The following is a 20,960-nucleotide window of genomic DNA, read 5'->3' on the forward strand; positions in this document are numbered from 1 at the left end:
TTCCTGTGGATCTGTCCTTTATGTTTGTTGCCTTGATGCAGCTTCACCACTTTTCTGTCGGCACAATAGTGCAGAAACGCTCATTTAAAGGGCCGGAAAGAGATGCGGAGGTCAATCAGGACGAATGTGTTACAGCAAATGCTGATTGGTCGGAAACAGGGAACAGGTCATTGATAGGTGTTTGAAGATCTTCAAGGTTGTCAGAAGTCACAAAGTTAGTGCTATAATAAAGCATACAAAGTACAGTCGGAGATGAGCTGTATGACAAGTCTCAGAAATTTGTACAAATAAAAAGATCTCAAAAGTAATTGAAACAGGCAAAAATGCAAAAAGCAAATAAAATATAAAATAAGCCAATGCAGTTCACTAAGCTCACTGTCATATTGATGAAAGCAGTCTGAGGTCTTGAGCTTTGTGACATGGAGCATAATCCTGCAGGAAGTCACCATTATTAAAATGATGCACTGTGGATATTTAGGGATGAATATAAATGGCAGTAATGACATAAAAAGTGAATGTGGCCTATACTGTAGTGTAGCCTATATATATTTTTCAGAATTCCAAATTTATCTACGACCTCCACACCTCCCTACCGATTATTTCCCACCTCTTATGTTACCTTTTTTATTTTTTATTATTCCATCTCATTTTATATTAATTTTACAATAATTTGCATTCACACATCACTGTTTTAAACAAATCTCTATGTTCATTTTGTGTCCTTTCATGTGAATCACTTGGTGCATGTTATTCCTTTGTTGTAAAACACTGCATGTTATGTTTCCTGTATGAAAAGCCACCATTGTCACTATTATCACCAAGTGGATTGAAGACTCACGTCTCGACACAAATGTTTTTTTGTTTTTGTTGAATTTGTTAAAAGGAAGTCAAATCTGTCCATCACCGTTAATACTATCCATCTTCACCAAAGTGTTTCTACACTTTCATCACAATGAACATGGTGATATAATGAGTGAGGTCATAGACATGGGCTATTGCTTATCCAGGTGAAACCATGCCATGATATCATCCTTGTCAAACAATGCTGATCTCATTTTAACCCTTGATTGTTTGGATCAGGCTTGCTTGGTATGTTAATGTATGTTAATGTGAAGCTTTTGTTATTTTCTTCATTTTCTTCTGACATCACTAACACTCACTATCTTTTTTTTTGTGTGTGTGTGTGCATTTATTGGGTGGTAATGGTGTCTTGTCTGGTGGGCATAGCTCCCTCATCACTTCCTCCTACGTGAACAGGAAAAGCATGTCAGTTCCCACAACAGGAAGAGGAGTGGGAGGAGAACTGATGAAGATGGTCTATATTTCTATTTCTCTGTTCTTTTTCTTTCATTTTATTTTTTAAATAAATGAGCTTATTGTTATTTTAACGGTGATGTGCTTTTTTTTGCGCCCAATATTATGTTTTTTCCTCCCAATAATATAATTGCTTTTTTGTTTATTTATTAATTTATCAAAATGTGTGTCACTGCCAATGCGTTACTTCCGGCTCACCGGCTGGTCTGGTATCAGTTTTCTTGTAGGGCTCAGGTCTTTCAGGCCTGCAGTTGGACAGAAAACCTGATTCCAGATCTGCTGTCAGGGTTTGACGCTGCCTTCTCATCTGCTCCAATCAGAGCCGTACTCAGCCCTGGCGTATGGTGTCAAGCTCGAGTTAGAGTAAACGCACACAGGAAGTTTCAGGACTTTTTCTTCGATATAAGAGCCTGAAAGGGCTAAAATGTTAAATGGAAAGATTGTGAGACTGCATGACCCATGGAAATCCATATAGAAAAATAATCATTTCAAATTAGATTTAAATTATTAAAAAACAAAAAACACTCATACACTCATAAGCATCTGGTCACCTTAGCAGCTACATTCATTCATGACTGTTATGTTCATTTAAAAGTATTTTTGCATACAACAGCCTAAATTATTTTGGTTGATTATAACTGTTAAATAAATCTTTCTAGTGCTCAGTTCGTAATTAAAACTCGCAATTCACCAAAGAGTAGGAAAATACTGCCCTATATGTTCTCACATAATTTTAACTATAAGTGCCATATAATTCTTATACCGGTAATATATATATTACAACTGTATATAGCATAACACGTGTGACCAGTCAAAAATGTATAGCTATAATCATTTCAAGAAATTATTCACACAATTTTTGGATTTGTTTTTGTGAGTCTATCGACGAGGAATCACTCATCATTTACGTTGAACATCCTTAAAAATGTATCCGTATTTTGAAAAGGAAATAGATAAAAAATTATACTTTTTTTAAACAAATATTTTATTGTTTTTCAACAGAGACACAGAACATACAATTTGCCATCATGTCAGTTACAGAAATAGATAAAATAAAATAAAATATTGCCATCCATCTAATCTTCCAGCCAACTGCCCCCTATACACCCTCACAGCGCTCCCATTAATGTAGTCACAGTCACATCAGTATCCTACACAGTAAGCAGTGATGCATCAAGCAGACTAAAAACAAAAAATAAATTATACTTTTTAATTTTATATATATATTTCTTTATACAAGATTATGTTGTGTTTTATTTAAAATGTGTTGCATTCTTAATAAATAAACCTAAAAACATAGAATACTTTATTGTGAAAATCCTGACCGGAAGTCGGCTGCATCACTGCGGCCAGCTTCAGCAGCACCATGGTGGCCGCTCCGCTAAGCGGCTCCTAGGGAAGAAGACGGCATCCAGACGGGATTATCAGCAGCAGACGCCGCCGCCGAGCTGCACAGAGATATTTCTGGCTTCGGTTCACCTCCACCTCTCGGACTGCTTCGACATTTCCACCCGGACCGACGCCTGTGGAGGTAAAAGCCGTCGTCGACTCTCTCTCTGTCTGTCTGCCTGCACCCGCTTGTCATTGACAGCTCCCATTATTAACAGTAGCTAGTTTTTTTTTTTTTTTTTTTTTTTTAGCCCGTTGGCCAGGAGATATGTCAAATTTCGATGCGCTACGTTTTCCTACTTACTTAGCCTTGGCCTCACATCATTATTTACAATACACAGTTAGAGTATTAATATAATACATATATATAATAATATATATGTTTAAAAAATAAAATAAAATAAAAAACCCTGGTTGAATGAAGGATATAATTATGTGTTAGCCCGACCGACCGGCGAAACGGTGCAGGTCGGTGTTATTCAGTGGAGGTTATGGCTTATCGCCCCGGCAGCAGTGATGATGACTGCCTGTGGCTACTACTACTAGCCTCTTGGCTACAGTAACAGTATACAGGAGGCTGCACACGGTAAACAGAGGGGCCCTGCATGGCTAAACTCAGATGATGCTACCAATCGGCTATAACACCTACAGTTTGCATGCATCGTGTACACTACTACACACACACACACACACACACACACACACACACACACACACACACACACACACACACACACACACACACACACACACACACACACACAGTGGTGATATTGATCATCGGCTACATCCGACTGTATTTTGATGCTTACAGTGTATGTGTGTGTGTGTGTGTGTGTGTGTGTGTGTGTGTGTGTGTGTGTGTGTGTGTGATGTATTCCCACACAGGGACCTTTGTATGGCAGCCGGCTGCAGCTCGGCCCTGATCTCCCGGCAGCAGCAGCAGCAGCAGCAGCTCCGTCGTCACAGCCTCCTCCTCCTCCTCCTCCTCCACACCGACGGGATGACGGAGGGGACCGAGCCCCCTCACGCACCGACACGGCGAGGCGGGCTCTCGGCGCAGGCAGTCCCGCACTAAACACCGCAGAGATCCGGAGCGACTTCACCTCCTCCTTCTCCACCAGACAGAGGACACGACGGTGACAGACACACCAGCAGCAGCAGCAGCAGCACATGGGAACTGGGACGATGTGGATAAATGAACCGGACTCTGTCCTTCTCTATAGGGGGGTGCTGACCCAATTAGACCAGAGCAGATGTATAGATCATATTTTTTAATATTTAGTAGTAGGCTAATAACCCGGGGTTCATCAGGGTGAATCTGGAAAACTAAAGCAGTATTGTTTAAAAAAATATAGGCTATTATCAGGTCATTAGGTCACCCACAGGAGACGTTTTGATCATCGACGTTATGATGGTGGGACTGGGAGTCACCATCCCCTCGTGCCTCAGGACTCCTGCAGTCTAACAAATAGACGTTTTTTTTTAACTGGAGCACCTGGTGGTCTCTGTCTGCCAGCCAGCGCCACCATGGACTACCACGCCGAGTGCTGCTTCTGCGACCCCGAGGACGGGCACTGTGGACCGGATGAGCCGCCGCTCCACAGCATCCACGCGCCGAACCGGATCCGCCCGTCCTCGTACCGGGCCCTGCGGAGCGCCGTGTCCAGCCTGGCCCGCATCGACGACTTCTTCTGTGAGAAGATCGGCTCAGGCTTCTTCTCGGAGGTCTTCAAGGTATGTGACTCTATAAGTTAGGGGTGGGCATCGCCAAGGACCTCACAATACGATACGCATCACGGTACTTGAGTCATGATAAGATATGATATTGCGATATCCAAATTTTGCGATATATTGTGATATTCTACATAGTTCACTGAAAAATGTAAAAGGCATTATGCATCTTAAAATCCGAGTTGTATGTACATCAGATGATAGTGATAATTCATGGGACAAACTGAGTCAAAACAAAGTTATACAACATATTTGCATGAACAACACACTGTCTGAGGTAGTGGTACAGTCAGTGACACCTCGCGGAGCAGAGGTGCGGAAGTCGTACTGGATTCACATCTGAAACATGATTTATTATTTGAAAAAATATCGATATTCAGATTTTGAATATCGATATTTAATCGGAAGACAATGTATCGCGATATATTGTCGTATCAATATTTTTGCCCACCCCTACTACTATAAGTGATTTGTCAGTTTGACCCTGTGTGTGTTTGGTCAACACTGTTTTGAGACTCACAATCCCTCAGTTAGATGCAGATCATTTTATAGTTTACCTCTTATTATCACATGGTGGATTTACTGGATTATGGTTTATCAGATATTGCGTGTTTCCTGGCATATGTGGTGTTTTTCATAATATAGCAAAGACCATCCTTCTGCTTGCTTATGGTGTAAAACATCAATCCAGTGCCGTATTGTATCAGATCATATAGATTGTGTGGTATTTCTGATTCTACATAGATAGATCGATAGATGTCTCTCTTAAAGCAGAAGTGAGTGATATATTTGTGTTAATATAAGTCTTAAATAGTTAGGCTATATCTTCCGACAGCAATCACTTACATAGAGTGTTTGGACTGAAACACGGGTCTCTCAGTCCCTCTGCTCTGCTCTGAGCCGAGGAGAAAACATTTATCGTATCCTACAGTTTTTATCCAATGAGGAGAGAGAACGGCATGCAGGGCTGTGTGTGCAGCCAAGGAACGCCGTGAATGTGGTGACGTAGGGATGAGTGACTGTTATGGTGCGTTCAAGGAAACTCGTATTTTTCCGACCGTGAAGTGGTACCAGTTCAATCTGGTACGAGTTCACCGGTCGGAAGTTATGAGTGGCCGTTATAGTGCACTTTCACCGGTAAAACAGGTCGGAAAAACACGAGTGGGTTGCCTGGAACGCTACAAAGTCGTAAGTTGTGACTTGAAGCTGTAATTTACGATTTCAAAAGCCTGCCTGGAACGCAGCATTAGCGAAAACGACCGGACCACTCACTTCTGCTTTAATTATAAGAATAAACATAAAATGTCATTCTGTCATTTGCATATTTTTCTACCTTGTTTACCTTCTTGTTGTATGATGTAACAAGCAAATTTCCCACATGTGGGATCAATAAATAGTCTTATGTCTATAATACAAAGACAAAACACATAGGATTCTCAGGTATAAGATAAAGATGAGTGGTGGATGAATAAATATAAAAAAGACACTGAGTGAAATGTAGTCTGACACTAACAGTTTAATGGTCCAGTGAGTCACTCTCTCTGATCAATTAGGTAGAGAGTGAAGCTCCATTAACAGCTTTCAACTCTGGACTTTTGTTGATACTCAGTGTTGGCTCGGAGCAGCAACACTCTGCCTCTCACTAATGTATCATACTTAAGGTATGTTTATTTGATCTGGTTTGTATATTTCACTGTGCTGGCTTCCTCTAAATGATCCGCGAGTTTGTCTGTTGCATCAGCGGCACAATAACATTCAACATTAACTTTTGAGCCACTCGTCCTTGTTTAAATTTAGGAATAAAAGGCACTTTAATGACGAGAATGAACTTTTCTATGCCTCTGCATTGCTGACAACCTGAGCCAGAGACATATTGATATATATGTGCACGGCCATTACAGGACTCAAGGATCAGCTGATTAGACTCTGATGGTCCATGGTCAAAGATCAAGTTTGTGGCAGCCTTGTTGATGCAACATCTCAGAAATGTCTTGAGGGAATTTGTTCAGATTTGTCCCAAGCATTCAGACGTTGAAACTAGTCTGGGTGGAGGACGCAGAGCCACAAGGAGGAGATTCCAGGCCTTTCATTGTCCATACAAGTTGAAAGCAAATCAGCTGTGTCAATGTATACATGACTCAATTTATACATTTTTATCAAAGTGGCTACACAGTAAAAATTGTAACAGAAAAGAGGACTCAAATGTTTGTATCTATGCTAACTGCAGCTGTTTGCGACTGCCTGCATCACAGTAACACATAATATCAGTCTTTTTCGGTGGTGTGGATGCTAGCACCAGTTATTCATGTCATCCTCTCATCCATTGGGGCATGAACATTTCCCATTTTTTGTGATGAATGGACAAGCCTGAGTGTCACGTCGTGTATTTGTCATGTGTGACAGAGTGTTGCACCGACAGTGTGTGTTGTTGTCTCTTTGTGCATGTGCATGTGAGGTGACAGGCTTGTTGGACAACAGGACCGACTGTCCAGACTAAGTAGATTACGCTCACTTCACCTCTCCGTATGTATCCTAGTAGATTTTCCTTCTCTGTAACCTTTATGTGGGTAAATCCCTGTTCTCACTGGCACAAAAAAACCCCACTAAGACCCACTAAGGTTGCGTTTTTTTGTCGTCATTGGAGCAGGGTCAGGGTCAAATGACCGCTGTAGGTGTAGGTATCGTCTCTGATCTGATTGGCATTGATGTAAACACAACATCTGTGTGAATCCATTCACTTTCACCCCCTTCTCTGCTGACACAACATTCAGAGCACACGCCTGTCACCTGCCTAGCACCGCCTGGGTCTTCAAAATAAGTTTTAAAAACACACAGAGTCATCAACCGTAGTGGCTCACTCAGTGGCTGCTACACTTTCACAGGGATGAGACGTGACAGATCTGTTTGACCAGTAGTACAGAGGCGACTCTCTCTCTCTCATCATGCACTGTAAGTGTGTGAGGACATCGTTCTTGCAGCTATGTGTGCCCTCAGTCTGGACAGAAAGACAAACTTGACTGGGAGTTTGGTTTTAAAAGATGCATTTATGTTGCTCATTTTGGTAGAAAAGGGGGATAAAGCAGCATCTGACTATCAACTTGAGGCCTCACACAGAATCGATGTGTTCCTGTCGGGGACAGTGTAAAGTCATGGTCGTAGCGGGAGTGTTTGCTCAGGGCGAGGGATCTTACAAATGGAATTCCTCAGAAAATAGTTCAGCTCTTATCATAAAGAGTCAAAGATTTACACACACACAAGTAAAGACTTCAAACATCAAGGGAGTGGTGCTCGGTGACGAAGTACTAGACTATGACTAAGTAGTTTGAAGAACATAAAGATTTTATATATTCAATGGAGCTTTGTACTTGAAGTTGTTTAGTCATACTCACTAAATGACATGAAAACCTGTGGTAGCCTTCGATGCAGGTGTACCTGCAATAACTCCCACACTAAAGCCTCCACTTTGTTTCTTTTGTTGTTGATAAGAGGGCTTACCTGAGATAACACATTTCCTATACTATGACCAAGTCCACACTTAAATGTTACCATTGAATCTTTAGCATTTAGTGTAATCTGATCTTGTCATCATCAGTGTATGTCATTGTGATTTATAATGTGTTTATTGCTCATAATGAGACTTTAATTTTTATTTATAATTAGAGTGTATTATCACTGTTAATCTCTCATCTTACCGTTTATCCTGTTCACTTGGCAGTGGGCGTGTGGGTGGGTGTATACGTGCATGTGCTGGTGTTTGTGTGTGTTTGCGCGTGTGCGCATGCTGCCTGTCAGCTTCAGGGCGAGACCTCGCTAATGGCCCGCAGTGGATTTGTGCAGATCACAAGGAGTGATGGGAAATCCAGAAAGCCTATTAGTGCTACGCTATTAATACACACACGTACACGCGCCTGCAAACACAGACTGGAACGTATGTATGCACTCCAGACACTGGCTGAACTTTCTAGGCAAAAATTACCAGTCAGTCACCCAGCCAGACACACACACACACACGCGCACACACACGCCTACAAACACACACACACACACGCCTACAAACACACACACACACACACACACACACACACACACACACACACACACACACACACACACACACAGCTACAGATGTTCAGCACATGCTCATTTTTGTTAGCCTGTTAGACTAATACTATATTAACCGTTCCTGCAGTCAAAATTTAAAGAACAACATACACACTTTATTAAGATATATTACTGTATGTATTATATGATTTTAAGACCTGTTAACCTTTATTAAACAAAAATCTAGTTTTTCTGCCAGCAATGACAAATTGTCTATTAATTTATCAACTGGTCAGTTAATCCAATCAATTTTCCCCTGAAAATCTAAATCACACTCTGGCACAGTCAGTTAGCCAGACTCAGACCTCAGCAGCAGCTTTATGAGAGTGTTTGTCAGCCTCCAGAACAAAGCAGTAAAAAAGCTCTGTCTCGCTCTCACAGATCTCATTGTGCCCCATACAAAATTATAGCAATCACTAAATGACCGTGGTCAAACCGGACTTACAGTGACTGGATCTGAACTGTGATGTGCTCATCCACCCATAGTAAGAAGACACTAACCAGCTGGTTGTATCTTTCTCTTATCCATACACTTATTGATCCAGTCTAGACTATTGGTGGATGCTTTTTTTTAAAGATTCATGCTGAATGTAATCAGTTAGTCTCACTTCTTCTTCAGCTTTTCTTTTATCCCTTTACAACAGTACAATGTTAGGTGTTGTTGTGTAAAGAGCCTGAGAGACAGCAGAGAAAACTGATTAAAAAAATATCTCTTTTCAGTTTGCTGCTTGTTGAACTGGTGGTTTGATAAAGTTGTTATTGGCCATTTGGATTTGAAATGTGTGAAGATCTGGTAAATGAAACAGTGCCAAAAATGACAGTAACTGTGACACAATTTCTTAACAGTAGGCAGCATTGTTTGTGCAAAATAGCAGTAAGCAGACAAACATTAACATTAATGAACAATTTGAAGTTTTGTAATTAAAAATGAAAATCAAATGAACCAGAGACACAAATACCCTATATAGTAAATACAGAAATTCCCATTCTTTTCTGGAAGTACAGCTGATTTGACCCCAGGACCTCAAGAGTTTGTGAATGATGTAGCGATATTTGACTATTAACGTCTGACAGTCTAATAAATGAAGCATGGCGTCTTACTGTAACCGTTCTCTTCTTGTCTTCCAGGTTCAGCATCGAATCACTGGGCAAGTGATGGCACTGAAAATGAACACGCTGGCTAGCAACAAAGCTAACATGCTACGAGAGGTGCAGCTCATGAACAGGCTCTGCCACCCCAATATTCTCAGGTAGGTACTTCTGTTTATTTAGAAACACATTCAACAGCGAAGTAAATCTCAGCTCACAACTTGACTCATTCAGTACAACAACAAAACGGTCTTTTCTATCAGGCTAAAACATTAGCAGATAGATTGAGCAACATGCAAACTGTGATGGAAACTATGATGTATATGACAGAGTTTATCACATTATCTCACTTACATTCGGATGGATGGATGGATGGATGGATGGATGGATGGATAGATAGATAGATAGATAGATAGATAGATAGATAGATAGATAGATAGATAGATAGATGGATAGATGGATAGATGGATAGATGGATGGATATAGTGTTTTTTTTCTACAATATTCATTGCCATATTAAAAAATAGAAGAATTTTCACCACATGACTTGAATAGCTCTATTTGTAAAGAATTAGGTTGACTCACCATGAAACTATTGTATTCATGTAATACCCTTCTATTAGTCCGGGCTAAGGTTAAAGCAGAAGTAAGCGATCCGGTCGTTTCGGGTAATGCTGCGTTCCAGGCAGGCTTTTGAAACCGTAAATTACAGCTTCAAGTCACAACTTACGACTTTGTAGCGTTCCAGGCAACCCACTCGTGTTTTTCCGACCTGTTTTACCGGTGAAAGTCACTATAACGGCCACTCATAACTTCTGACCCGTGAACTCGTACCAGATCGAACTGGTACGACTTCACAGGTCGGAAAAACACGAGTTACGGGTTGCCTTGAACGCACCATAACAGTCCTCGTCCCTACGTCACCACATTCACGGCGTCCCTTGGCTGCACACACAGCCCTGCATGCCGTTCTCTCTCCTCATTGGATAAAAACTGTAGGATACGATAAATGTTTTCTCCTCGGCTCAGAGCAGAGCAGAGTGACTGACAGACCCGTGTTTCAGTCCAAACACTCTATGTAAGTGATTGCTGTCGGAAGATATAACTATTTAAGACTTATATTAACACAAATATATCACTTACTTCTGCTTTAATGATCTAACATGCCATACCCTAAAATAAAGGGGATTAATCTGTGAATGAAGAAGGTTGTTTTGCATTCATCATAAAGAGCTAGTCTGTAATATATTTTTTTTCTTTTAGGGACTAAATCTTCCTTTCCCGTTTTATCCTCTTGCTTGTCGATGAGCGAACAAAAGTTGATATGCTCTAAAAAAACAAAAAACACACATTGCATGTCCTGCGATGTGACTTTTGCACATGCACTCCTGGCAATGGCGATGCTCAAACATACATATACATATTGTGCAGCTCTCAGTCTCAGTCTAGTTCACTAACCGTTGTTTTTTAATTTTCTTCACCTCTCAGGTTTCTTGGGGTTTGTGTGCATGAAGGTCAACTCCACGCTCTAACTGAGGTAAAATGTTTTCCATATTCCTTTTAGCCTCTTGAAACATCTTAAGTGTTGCATCTCTGCCTCGGTCATTCTCAGTCCATCTGAGTTTGTCTGCACATCTGTCGTGATAGACAAAATAATGTAGTATGTTTTAAAAAATAAATACAATCACAAAAGCAGTGCCTGAGCCCTTTAGTGGACCTGGTTTTCTGCGTTCACTGTTCATGATCATCAATCAGTAACAGGTGTGGAGACAATTGTCCTTACGCTGATGTCAAACAAACAGTTATGTTATAACGTCATCACAGTGCTGCAATAAATGAACCTTTACATTCGATAGCCAAAAGTGGAGCCTCTTTTGGCTCCAGTGACTTGAAACCAGCCCTGTTGATTAGAGCTGCTGATCAGGAGGAGCCTGGTTTTGCATCAGCTGATGTTTCTGTAAATGCCTGAGTGTAGTCAAATTGTCTGTAGCCTGGTCTGGATTTTGACTGGACTCCAGGTCTGGTTAATCCTGACTCTGACTCTGATCTAACTAACGTCTGTTGAGGCCATTATTCTGGAGGTTTAACTACTGTTTTCTACTGCAGTGTGAAAGTTTGATTGTTCACAAAGCAACTTTTCTTTTCTTTTTCTTTTTTGTATTTTTTGGGGCTTTTGGGCCTTTAATTGATAGGACAGCTGTAGAGAGACAGGAAATGGGGAGACAGAGAGAGGGGGAATCGGTGAAATCAATCCAGGGCAGCTGTGTCGAAGAGTATAGCCCCTGTATATGGGGCGCCTGCTCTACCCACTGAGCTAAACAACGCCCCCACAAAGCAACTCTGCAATGTATTTGTACACTGCTGTACACAGGAAGGATAAACTAAATCAGAACCAGGCTAGTGCTCAGATGTTGTGTGGTTTTGATGTGTGTAGTTTGTTTCATGCCGCCGGTATATCATGAATGGAGGTGATTCCAACGGGTTCACTCACTGTATCTGCTTAAAGTAATAATACCAAGCGGTATAACATATTGCATAGTGTCCAGTGGTTACCATGGTCACCCCGGAGGCATTAGCTGAACATGGCTGTTTCTGGCCACCAGGGGACTCTGTTTACTGTAAACTACAGTTTCATCCGACTCCATCCAGCGGTGACTGTCTCTCCAGCTCCATTATGTCGGAGAGAAGTGAAACAGATGTCTCATGTATCTCATCATAAACGTTATGTAGCTCTTCATAAATGTTGCTCCGTTGCAGAGAAATATTTATTATCATCGATAGAAAATAAAATAAGCAAAATTAATTGAATACTGTGAAAACTGTGTGGGAGTGGGTGATATGTCCACACACTAGAGCCTGTGTTTGTGTCTGACCCTAACCCAATAGTAATAAGTGCCTCTTGTGTCTGTAGTACATAAATGGAGGCAACCTGGAGCAGCTGCTGGACAGTGATCTGCACCTGTCGTGGGGCGTCAGGATTGGTCTGTCCCTGGACATCGCCCGGGGGCTGCAGTACCTGCACAACAAGGGCATATTCCACAGAGACCTCACCTCCAAGGTACAGCATGCAGCAGCAAGACAGTACATTTGTCTTACTAATACAGTAAAAGTACAGTTAGCCTAAATGTTGAGCATACATTAAAAAAAAAAAGCAGACAATCCACCATGATGCTGAAGTTCTGCTGTAGAGACTGGAACGAAAGGTTTTCAAGTTTTTATTTAGGGCAAACACACCCCACATGCTCACATTCACATGTGCATGAGAGACAGTAAAGACATCCCTCTGGTGGCAATAGCAGTCACAGTGAAGTTAAGTAAACCCCACAGTGCAGGACCACACTGAGAGACAGCCACGTTTGCCTCAGCACCGCAGAGATAAATATTTCACAGGGGTGTGGAGTCTCTCTCCAGTGTCCACCTCTGTCGGCAAACAAAGCTGATCAATATATTAATTCTCATTGTACTCAGCCCTATCAAAGAGGGAGAGGCGGTTTTCAGCCTGATCTTAAGTGTAGACTGAGTGTCTGCCTCCTGAAGCCAGGGAGCGGTTTCCACAAGAGAGGAGCCTGATAGCTGAAAGCTCTGCTTCCCGTTATACTCTTAAAACTTCTAGAAACCAACCAGAGAAGTTTTAAGGTTTATGCATTAGTTTCTACACCTGGACTTCCCAGGTTGTCTTTCACATTTCAGCAGACACACCTCAGCACAGCCCCCTCCAACAGCACAGCGTCACAACAACTTATAAAGACGAGTTATTTAATGTGATTGTGATTTAAAGTGTTAACAAGGAAATACCAATATTTTTTTACAATCCTGACTGTTGTCCTGTGCAGAACTGTCTGGTCCGCTGTGATAACGGCATGTTCACTGCAGTGGTGGGAGACTTCGGCCTGGCAGAGAAGATCCCCGATTACAGGTCGGTGTCATGATTCCTCTTCCTCTGCTGTCATTGTCTTCATGAAAGAACTGTATTTACAGAAAGTGTGATGTCACTCTGTCAGTGTGTGTGTGACCACAGATGAGCAATTGTTATACTTTCAACAGGAGGTGTAAACATGTGCCTGATATGTCTATCATTTGTCCAAGATCATATTCAATCATTTTTGGATTAATAATTGCTACAAGTATTGTACAAGTTAAAAGCTCAACAGAGAAGTGTTGTAGAGCTGCTGCAGCTCAATCTGAGCGTGTTGTGTCTCTGCAGTGACGGCGTGGAGAAGCAGCCCTTGGCTATTGTGGGCTCCCCATACTGGATGGCTCCTGAGGTCCTGAGGGGGGAGCTGTACGATGAGAAGGTAAACAGCTTTCTCTTTCATATTGCTGCACAGTCTAAGTAGTATATTAAAACTTAAATTAAATAAAATACTGTGTAACTTCTGACTGCTGTTGTTGCTGATTACTGTGAAGGACTATGACTTTTACTGTGACGCAGCTTTTAGTCAATGAATGAGTTTTATTTTTATTTTGACAATTTAATGGCATGTAGAGTACTTTTGATTCAAGTAACAGCCTGTTTTTACTGCTGCTGTTACTAAACTACTGACCAATCACATCCTTGCATAAAGTGAGTCATGGTTCCTACAGGATCCCAACAGGGATAAAATGAATGAAATTTCACTTTCACTGTGCCCGCATTGGTCAGTTTTCTGTTTCTAGCAAACAGAAGAAGTTCTTCTCAAACACATCAACTATTAACAATTACAGCTTCATTTTAGGTTTATTTTCTTTCTGAACCGATTCATGACAGTGTAGATACATTTAGGAAAATCTGTGACTAGAACTGGAAATTAAAACCTAAATTTGTCTCTTATTATATATATCCCATGATTATGAATCCAACCATAGCCTGTGCACCTTTATCCCACAAAAAGTTGGGTTATGGAACCAGTTCTCCACAGTCCACCCCTGTGTGAACTCATGCTCGATCAGAGTTGAAATCGCTCCTCTCTCTCCTGACACAGGTGGATGTGTTTGCGTACGGTATCATTCTGTGTGAGATCATCGCCCGGATTGAAGCTGATCCTGACTTCCTGCCCAGGACAGAGGTAGGAGTCCACTGCAGGCTGTTCTGTGTGTGTTTGTGTACAGCTTTATGAGTCGTTTTACTCGTCGTTGGAGTTATGAAAGTTTTGACTGTCACTTGTTGCAGTTTTTTGCATTTTGTGTCAGGATATCATTTTGTATGTGTCACAAATGGCTTTGAGCTTCCTTCAGTCTCCAGTGAAACCTGAATTGTTTGTGGGTCTAGGACTTTGGTCTGGATGTGGATGCATTTGAGAACATGGTTGGGGATTGTCCACCTGCGTTCTTCAGCCTCGCAGTCACCTGCTGTAACGTGAGTAAACCACACACACTCTCTCTCAGTCTACTGACATGTACACATAAATCCTTAATCAATAGCATCATCATTTGTCTTTGGCTGTTTTTCAGATGAGTGCAGAAAGGCGTCCCGCGTTCACAGACATCGTCTTCACACTGGAGGCCATGCCGATGGAAGAAGAGGAAGAGAAGCCCATCGCACTTGGTGAGTCAAAAGGATCATGACAGTGACCTCTTAAAAATGTTGTCATGTTTTTGCTGAAACAATGTGCAGCTAGATGTCAAACCTGGAAGTCGGCATTGTAGTTGGCAAACAAACAGCAGTTAGCCAAGAGGAAAAAAATAAAGTTGTATGTATGATGAATATGTTGCAGAGGAGCTGAGACACCGGTTTTGGCCAAAACATGAGATGTAACTGTTGTGGACAACATTGTGTTTTGTTGAACTTGAGATTGTGTGCACTTTAAAGGGGAACTATGCAAGTCCAGTTGCTTTTACGCTGTTTTGCTAACCCTGTGCATTTGTTTACAATGAAGCCGGCGAGAAATCAATCAATAGAGCGGTAGATATCATTATATGTTATATACAATTTTACGATGCGTATATTTGTGTCGTTTAATCTGTTATAAACAAGAGATTACGGGTTACGGGGTACGCTTGACGAGAGCTGGGACACCGGGTCGCAGGCGCTGATCTTGCAAAGTTGGTTTTCAGCCAAGACACGCTATGTGGAAGGCAGAGAGCCTCCATTCTCCCTATAACAAAGTTACATGTCATTTATTAATCACAATTACTCCAACGCTCTTAAATTAAGGTAAAACTATAGCATAATTAAACTAAAAATCCTGCATAGTTCCGCTTTAAGGAGAATTTGTGGCTCCATTTCCTGTCATTAGTTTTTTCTGTGACGTTCTCACTTCCACCTCTCTCTCTCTTCCCTCCTCTCCAGACCCTGTGGCGGTGGACGTCAGCCCCTACAGGCGCCGCAGCTCTCCATGCCACCTCGCTGACCGCAGCCAGCAACGGCAAGGCTTGGCGAGGAGTCAGTCGGACATGTTGCCCCCAGCGGCCCTGACCCCTCCTCTCCTGGGAACCCCTGCGAGGGTCAACCCCTTCTCTCTCCGACAGGACCTGAACGGAGGGCGGTGCAAACTCTTAGACACGCCCAGCAAGTCCGTCATCTCCCTGACCTTCACACTCCCGGCGCTTCGAGACCCGTGCGACTCCCCGCACCTCCTCAGAGGGACGCTGGGGATGCGGCCGCCGCACAGGAGGTGCCAGTCGCTGCCCTGTACCCCAGAGCTCAGCCGGACTGTGGTGTCGCCAAGAGACGTGGAGGTGAAGGAGGAGGAAAGGGACGAGGACACCCGAACGTCAGATGATGTGGAGGACAAACAGTTGTCACAGAAGGTGGATGAGGGGCCGCAGGTGGAGGTAGCGGAGAGGAAGGAGCTGTTAAAGGAGGAGGTGAGATTGGGGGAGGAGTCGGGTCTTCCTGTGGAGCTGGAGATGGTGTCTCTGGAGCGCTTAGAGGAGGAGGAGGAGGAGGAGGAGGAGGAGGAGAGTGTGAGTCTAACAGAACCAATGGACTGTACCAAGTCTCCAGAGCCAGCAGAGGCAATCCTGGACTGCACACCTGGAAGACCCCTCCTCACCTCCTCCTCCTCCTCCTCCTCATTACGGACCAATGGCTGGAGACTTCCCATCTGCAACGGGCCGCGCTCTTCACCTTCTCTCCCGCAGCTGGACAACAACAACGGCTCGGCGCTGGTGATCGGCCAGCAGGTGCAGTGGGGCGTCGGAGGGCAGGCGAACGGTTACAGCGGTGCCCAGGTTCTGTCCTCCGACCCCTCGGAGCAGGACGAGGTCATTTCCTGTCCGGGCTGCTGTCTGGTAGGTCTGAGTTTCCCCTCAGTGTGCCTCCGCGGTTCAGCTGCCATGCCGGCGCCGCGCCGAAGGGCTTCGCTACCACGGCAGCGGCCCTACCGCAACCTCAATGGTACTATTACCGGTGGCGCTAGTTCCACGACAGCAGCAGCCGCCACGGCAACCAAAGCTCTTCTGTGTCGCGGCACAAATGGTCTCATTGCGGCCGGGCCCTCCGTGCCATGTGAGCCCGGCCGGTCGCTGCCAGAAGCCCAGACATAGACCGACCTGCTCGGAGCGGGGGGAGGGGGCTCGTTTTGAACTTTGGTGACCTGCACCAGCAGAGAAGCTAACGCTGTCCCCGGCTTCTGAGATGTGTAGTTGACTCTGTGCAGTCAAAGCAAAGATGGAAGATGTGTTAGAGTGCCACCTGGTGGGCTGGGGGAGTAAACACAACAGAGCACTGCAAAGGTAAAGAACAGGGAGGTGGCGGACGTAGAGGGAACGCGGGTGGACTGGACAGGGGGTCTAACAAGGTGGGACATCTGGACACAGGGTCAACTACACATCACTGCTGCTAGAAAAGGTGCTGACCCATCTCTGCTGAACCAAATCAAACCCAACTCAGTCTGCACCCCACCACCCTGGCCTCAGTCCTGCAAGGCTGACGTGGCTGACGAGGCTGACGAGGCTGACGAAACAAGTTAAAGTTTACTTCCATTTTATTTGTTATTATTAACTTTGTTCCTATTTATGTAGTTATGGCCAAGAGCAGTGTACGGTGTACACAGATAGAGCAAGCAACCCCCAAGATGAGTCTGATGTGGAAGACAAAACAGACAGTGGACAACTGGAGGGTTTACAGATCTCCTGCATCCGCTCTGAATTTTGAGATAAAAAAAAAAGTAAATAAATAAAAAATAACAAAACCTAATATGTGGTGAAATGCCGATGTGCCACAGGACACAACCCAGGGCCAGTCAGTCAGTCAGGGACATTCATGATGGTCGGGCCAGCCTCGTAATCCTCTTCCACATCCCTCTGTCCTCTTGACGGGTTTGAATGGATAGAAAGTCTGGCCAAAGCTACAAAAATAGGTCTATTATAACTAATATAACTAATAAACTGGGATTATCCTTTAATCTGTACAGAGCTCTTTGGTAATAGTGGTTTGGGAAGTACATTTTGTAATTCACAGAGCCTCTTTTTATGGAGGAAGTGTGGTGGAGATGAGAAGTGCTGTGTTGTGGTGGGAACAGAAAATGACAGCGTGAATGTGGTTTACCTCTGCCAGCACATCGTGGCCGCAGGTGCACGACCACGTGAACCTGCGGCCACAGATTTGGATTCTATTTAACTGATTAACATTAGCTACAGGGGGAATATTTATACAATGAATAAAGATTTACTTACATTTACATTTATTTATTTACATTTTTATAGCAGCTGATGTTTGAATGTGTGCATGCATGTGTGTGTGTGTGTGTGTACGTGTGTGTGTGTGTGTGTGTGAGAGAGAGAGAGAGAGAGCGAGAGACTTGCTTTGGGGAACTTGAGGGAAAAACTCCTCTGTCATGTAAACTTTATTTTTGCACTTCATTTCGGAGCACTTTGCAGTGAGACACCAAGCTTTTACTAGAGATGGTGCTTTATTTAAATCTGTGCTTCTGGTGTTTTATATTGTGCTTCTGGCCCAACAGGCACCCACCGTCCCATCCTGCCCCTTTTCACATGTATCCTTTGTGTATATATGCATTTTGATGACACTGTTGTAACTTGGCATGTGAAGCAGGTATGAATATTTATTGTACAGATCATTCCACACACTGTGTGTGTATGTGCTTTTGGGCGAGTGGTAGAGTGACGACAGATACTCGACAGGATCACTCTCATCCCATCGTTTCTGATGTTAAACCATTGTTCTTGCTTAATTTCCATGTTTTGTTTGATACAGCTAGAAACCTGCGTGCAATAATCTGGTAATAAACAAATATGGTTGCGAGAAAAGGCGTGTTGTTTTTTATTCTGGAACCTGGATCGTTGAATCCTTCAACTTGTTCAAATATGTAATTGAAAACCATTTATTAAGGTGTAAGAGAATCAAAGGAATGTGACAAAACTGGATAAAAGTGTGTTGACATTCTGTCAGACCAACGTCAGACGACCAATGAAATGGAGCGTGGAAACATTTGGGAGAATGTAAGAACACGACACAACAACCTGAGTGATCAAATAAAAATACTGGAGATTTCACTGACACTCAAAAGTTCAGTTTCCACCAAGGAAGTTCCTGGTAAAAGTGTTGGTCCTCTTGGCTGCTGTGTCTCCACTGCAGAGTAGGACACGTATGAGGTGACTATCCAAAAACAAAAACTTTATTAGTCACCTGATGGTGGCTTGAGGAAGATCTTTACTCGATACAGTTGTGCAAAGTTGGTCTCTTTGGGTGATGTTCCCATTTATTGTAACAAAAAAGGTTATTAACAAAACAGAAAATTACCATGTAGCTGATTTGAATTGTAGCAAAAACAAACAGTTATTGATGATGACATCACAAAGTTACAGAAGTCCTGACTGCTGGTTTTGAGTCATAAACTTTGAATACAGGATTGTGTGTATATTTCTCTCTAATAATATCACAAAAATAATGTAATATTATACACCAACACCTAATACACCTGTCCTATACCTTTGAATAAACGACAGGGCCCGGTTGAATTACACATGTTTTTTTTTAATTTTTTTTTTTTTAAATCAAATCTCTACAAGAGTAGATTTGTTATTGTTGCTCTCTCTCTCTCTCTCTCTCTCTCTCTCTCTCTCTCTCTCTCTCTCTCTCTCTCTCTCTCTCTCTCTCTCTCTCTCTCTCTCTCCCCCCTGTTGTGGGCGCGCCGACGCCACACGCCCGCGCGCACGAGCCTCCTCTCACCGTCCAGCGCGGGAGCATTTCTGCCGTGGTCTTTTCTCAAGGACAGGACAGGACGGTACCGGTGTCTCCGAGAGGACAAACAGCATGTCACCGCAGTCGTCCAGCTCACGTGCACTGAACGGTAGGCTCCGTGTCGGTGCAGGTGTCCGCTTTGAGTCGCAGCTCGATGCCAAGTTGACGATGGGCGTGTGTGTTTGTGTTTGTGTTTTGACTGGTACAGTGTCCATTCATTTGCCCATTAGGCCTCGCAGTGTATTTCAGACAGTGATGTTATCACGCCTTGCGGTGGCATAATGAGGTGGTGCGTTCAAATGCTCCCTCTGTGCCACAGACTGGATTCAAGTGTAAGGATCTTTACGGTTTCTTGTTTGTTGTCGCCAGGGGTGTTGTCCCTCTGTCTCTGCTGACTCCAGATATCAAACATCATCCTCCCGTCTTCTTTCATCACAGTCTCCAAACATCTTATTAATCAGTAGATAGGCCTAGTGGTTTGTTAGTCTATATAGCCTATCTATAATGTAGGCTATTCGTTGTACCCAATTCCGTTCTGTCAAAGATTATTGGGGCACTTTAAGAGAAGAAGATGAGAAAAATATGAAAATTCACCCTTGTTTTTAAAGAGACAGACCTTTTCTTGGGTAACGTAAAAAGCCCATTTAAGAAAGAAAAGCTGTGCAACAAACATGATCAACAACAACAGATATGAGACTTAAACTCATGCTGTTTTTTGTCCAAAGACCTATGTCCAGCTTGAAAGTCTGTATTCAGGGTTCAAGCTTCAAAGTTTTATTGTCGTTTGTTTGCTTACGTGTGAAATGAAATTTGTACAATAACAGTGAGTTTTGATTTCCATGCATAGATAAAAAAAAGAAAAGAAAAAAAGATATATATCCTACAGGCTTTGTACTGTACAGGTTTTAGTCAGTCAGTGTATTCACTAGGTGGATTCAGAGTCATCAGTCTGTCGTCATATTGGACCAGAGGATCTGTGCTTTGACTCCGGTCATGGAGAGGTGGTCCCTGTCTCCCCTGTAGTTCTTGAGTTATGGCTTTGACTGATCGTCTCCTACCAAGGCTCTTCTCTCCTGATGGCTCAATACGTTTAGGTCCAGTACTTGTTCTTTAGTCTTGTTGCTCCAAACTTGCTTGCAGAGAAGATTGTTTAAAAAAAAAAAATTGTATCCTTCCCGAAATTGAAACCTCAACACATCCTGTAGGC

At 43.0% G+C, this 20,960-nt stretch overlaps 1 protein-coding gene across 1 annotated transcript; it reads left to right on the forward strand.

Moving 5' to 3' along the window:
• Nucleotides 1-3,950: 3,950 nt before the first annotated feature.
• tesk1a (testis associated actin remodelling kinase 1a) lies at nt 3,951-17,094 on the forward strand (the record flags this gene model as incomplete). Its single annotated transcript, XM_083990010.1, has 10 exons — nt 3,951-4,440; nt 9,667-9,788; nt 11,116-11,164; nt 12,539-12,685; nt 13,461-13,543; nt 13,832-13,922; nt 14,589-14,672; nt 14,876-14,962; nt 15,058-15,151; nt 15,896-17,094. The coding sequence occupies exons 1-10, from the start codon at nt 4,234-4,236 to the stop codon at nt 17,092-17,094; spliced, it is 2,163 nt and encodes a 720-aa protein (XP_083846136.1). The 5' UTR covers nt 3,951-4,233.
• Between the last annotated feature and the right edge of the window lie 3,866 nt (nt 17,095-20,960).

The sequence above is a fragment of the Trachurus trachurus genome, assembly GCF_905171665.1.
Source record: "Trachurus trachurus genome assembly, chromosome: 1".
NCBI lineage: Eukaryota > Metazoa > Chordata > Actinopteri > Carangiformes > Carangidae > Trachurus > Trachurus trachurus.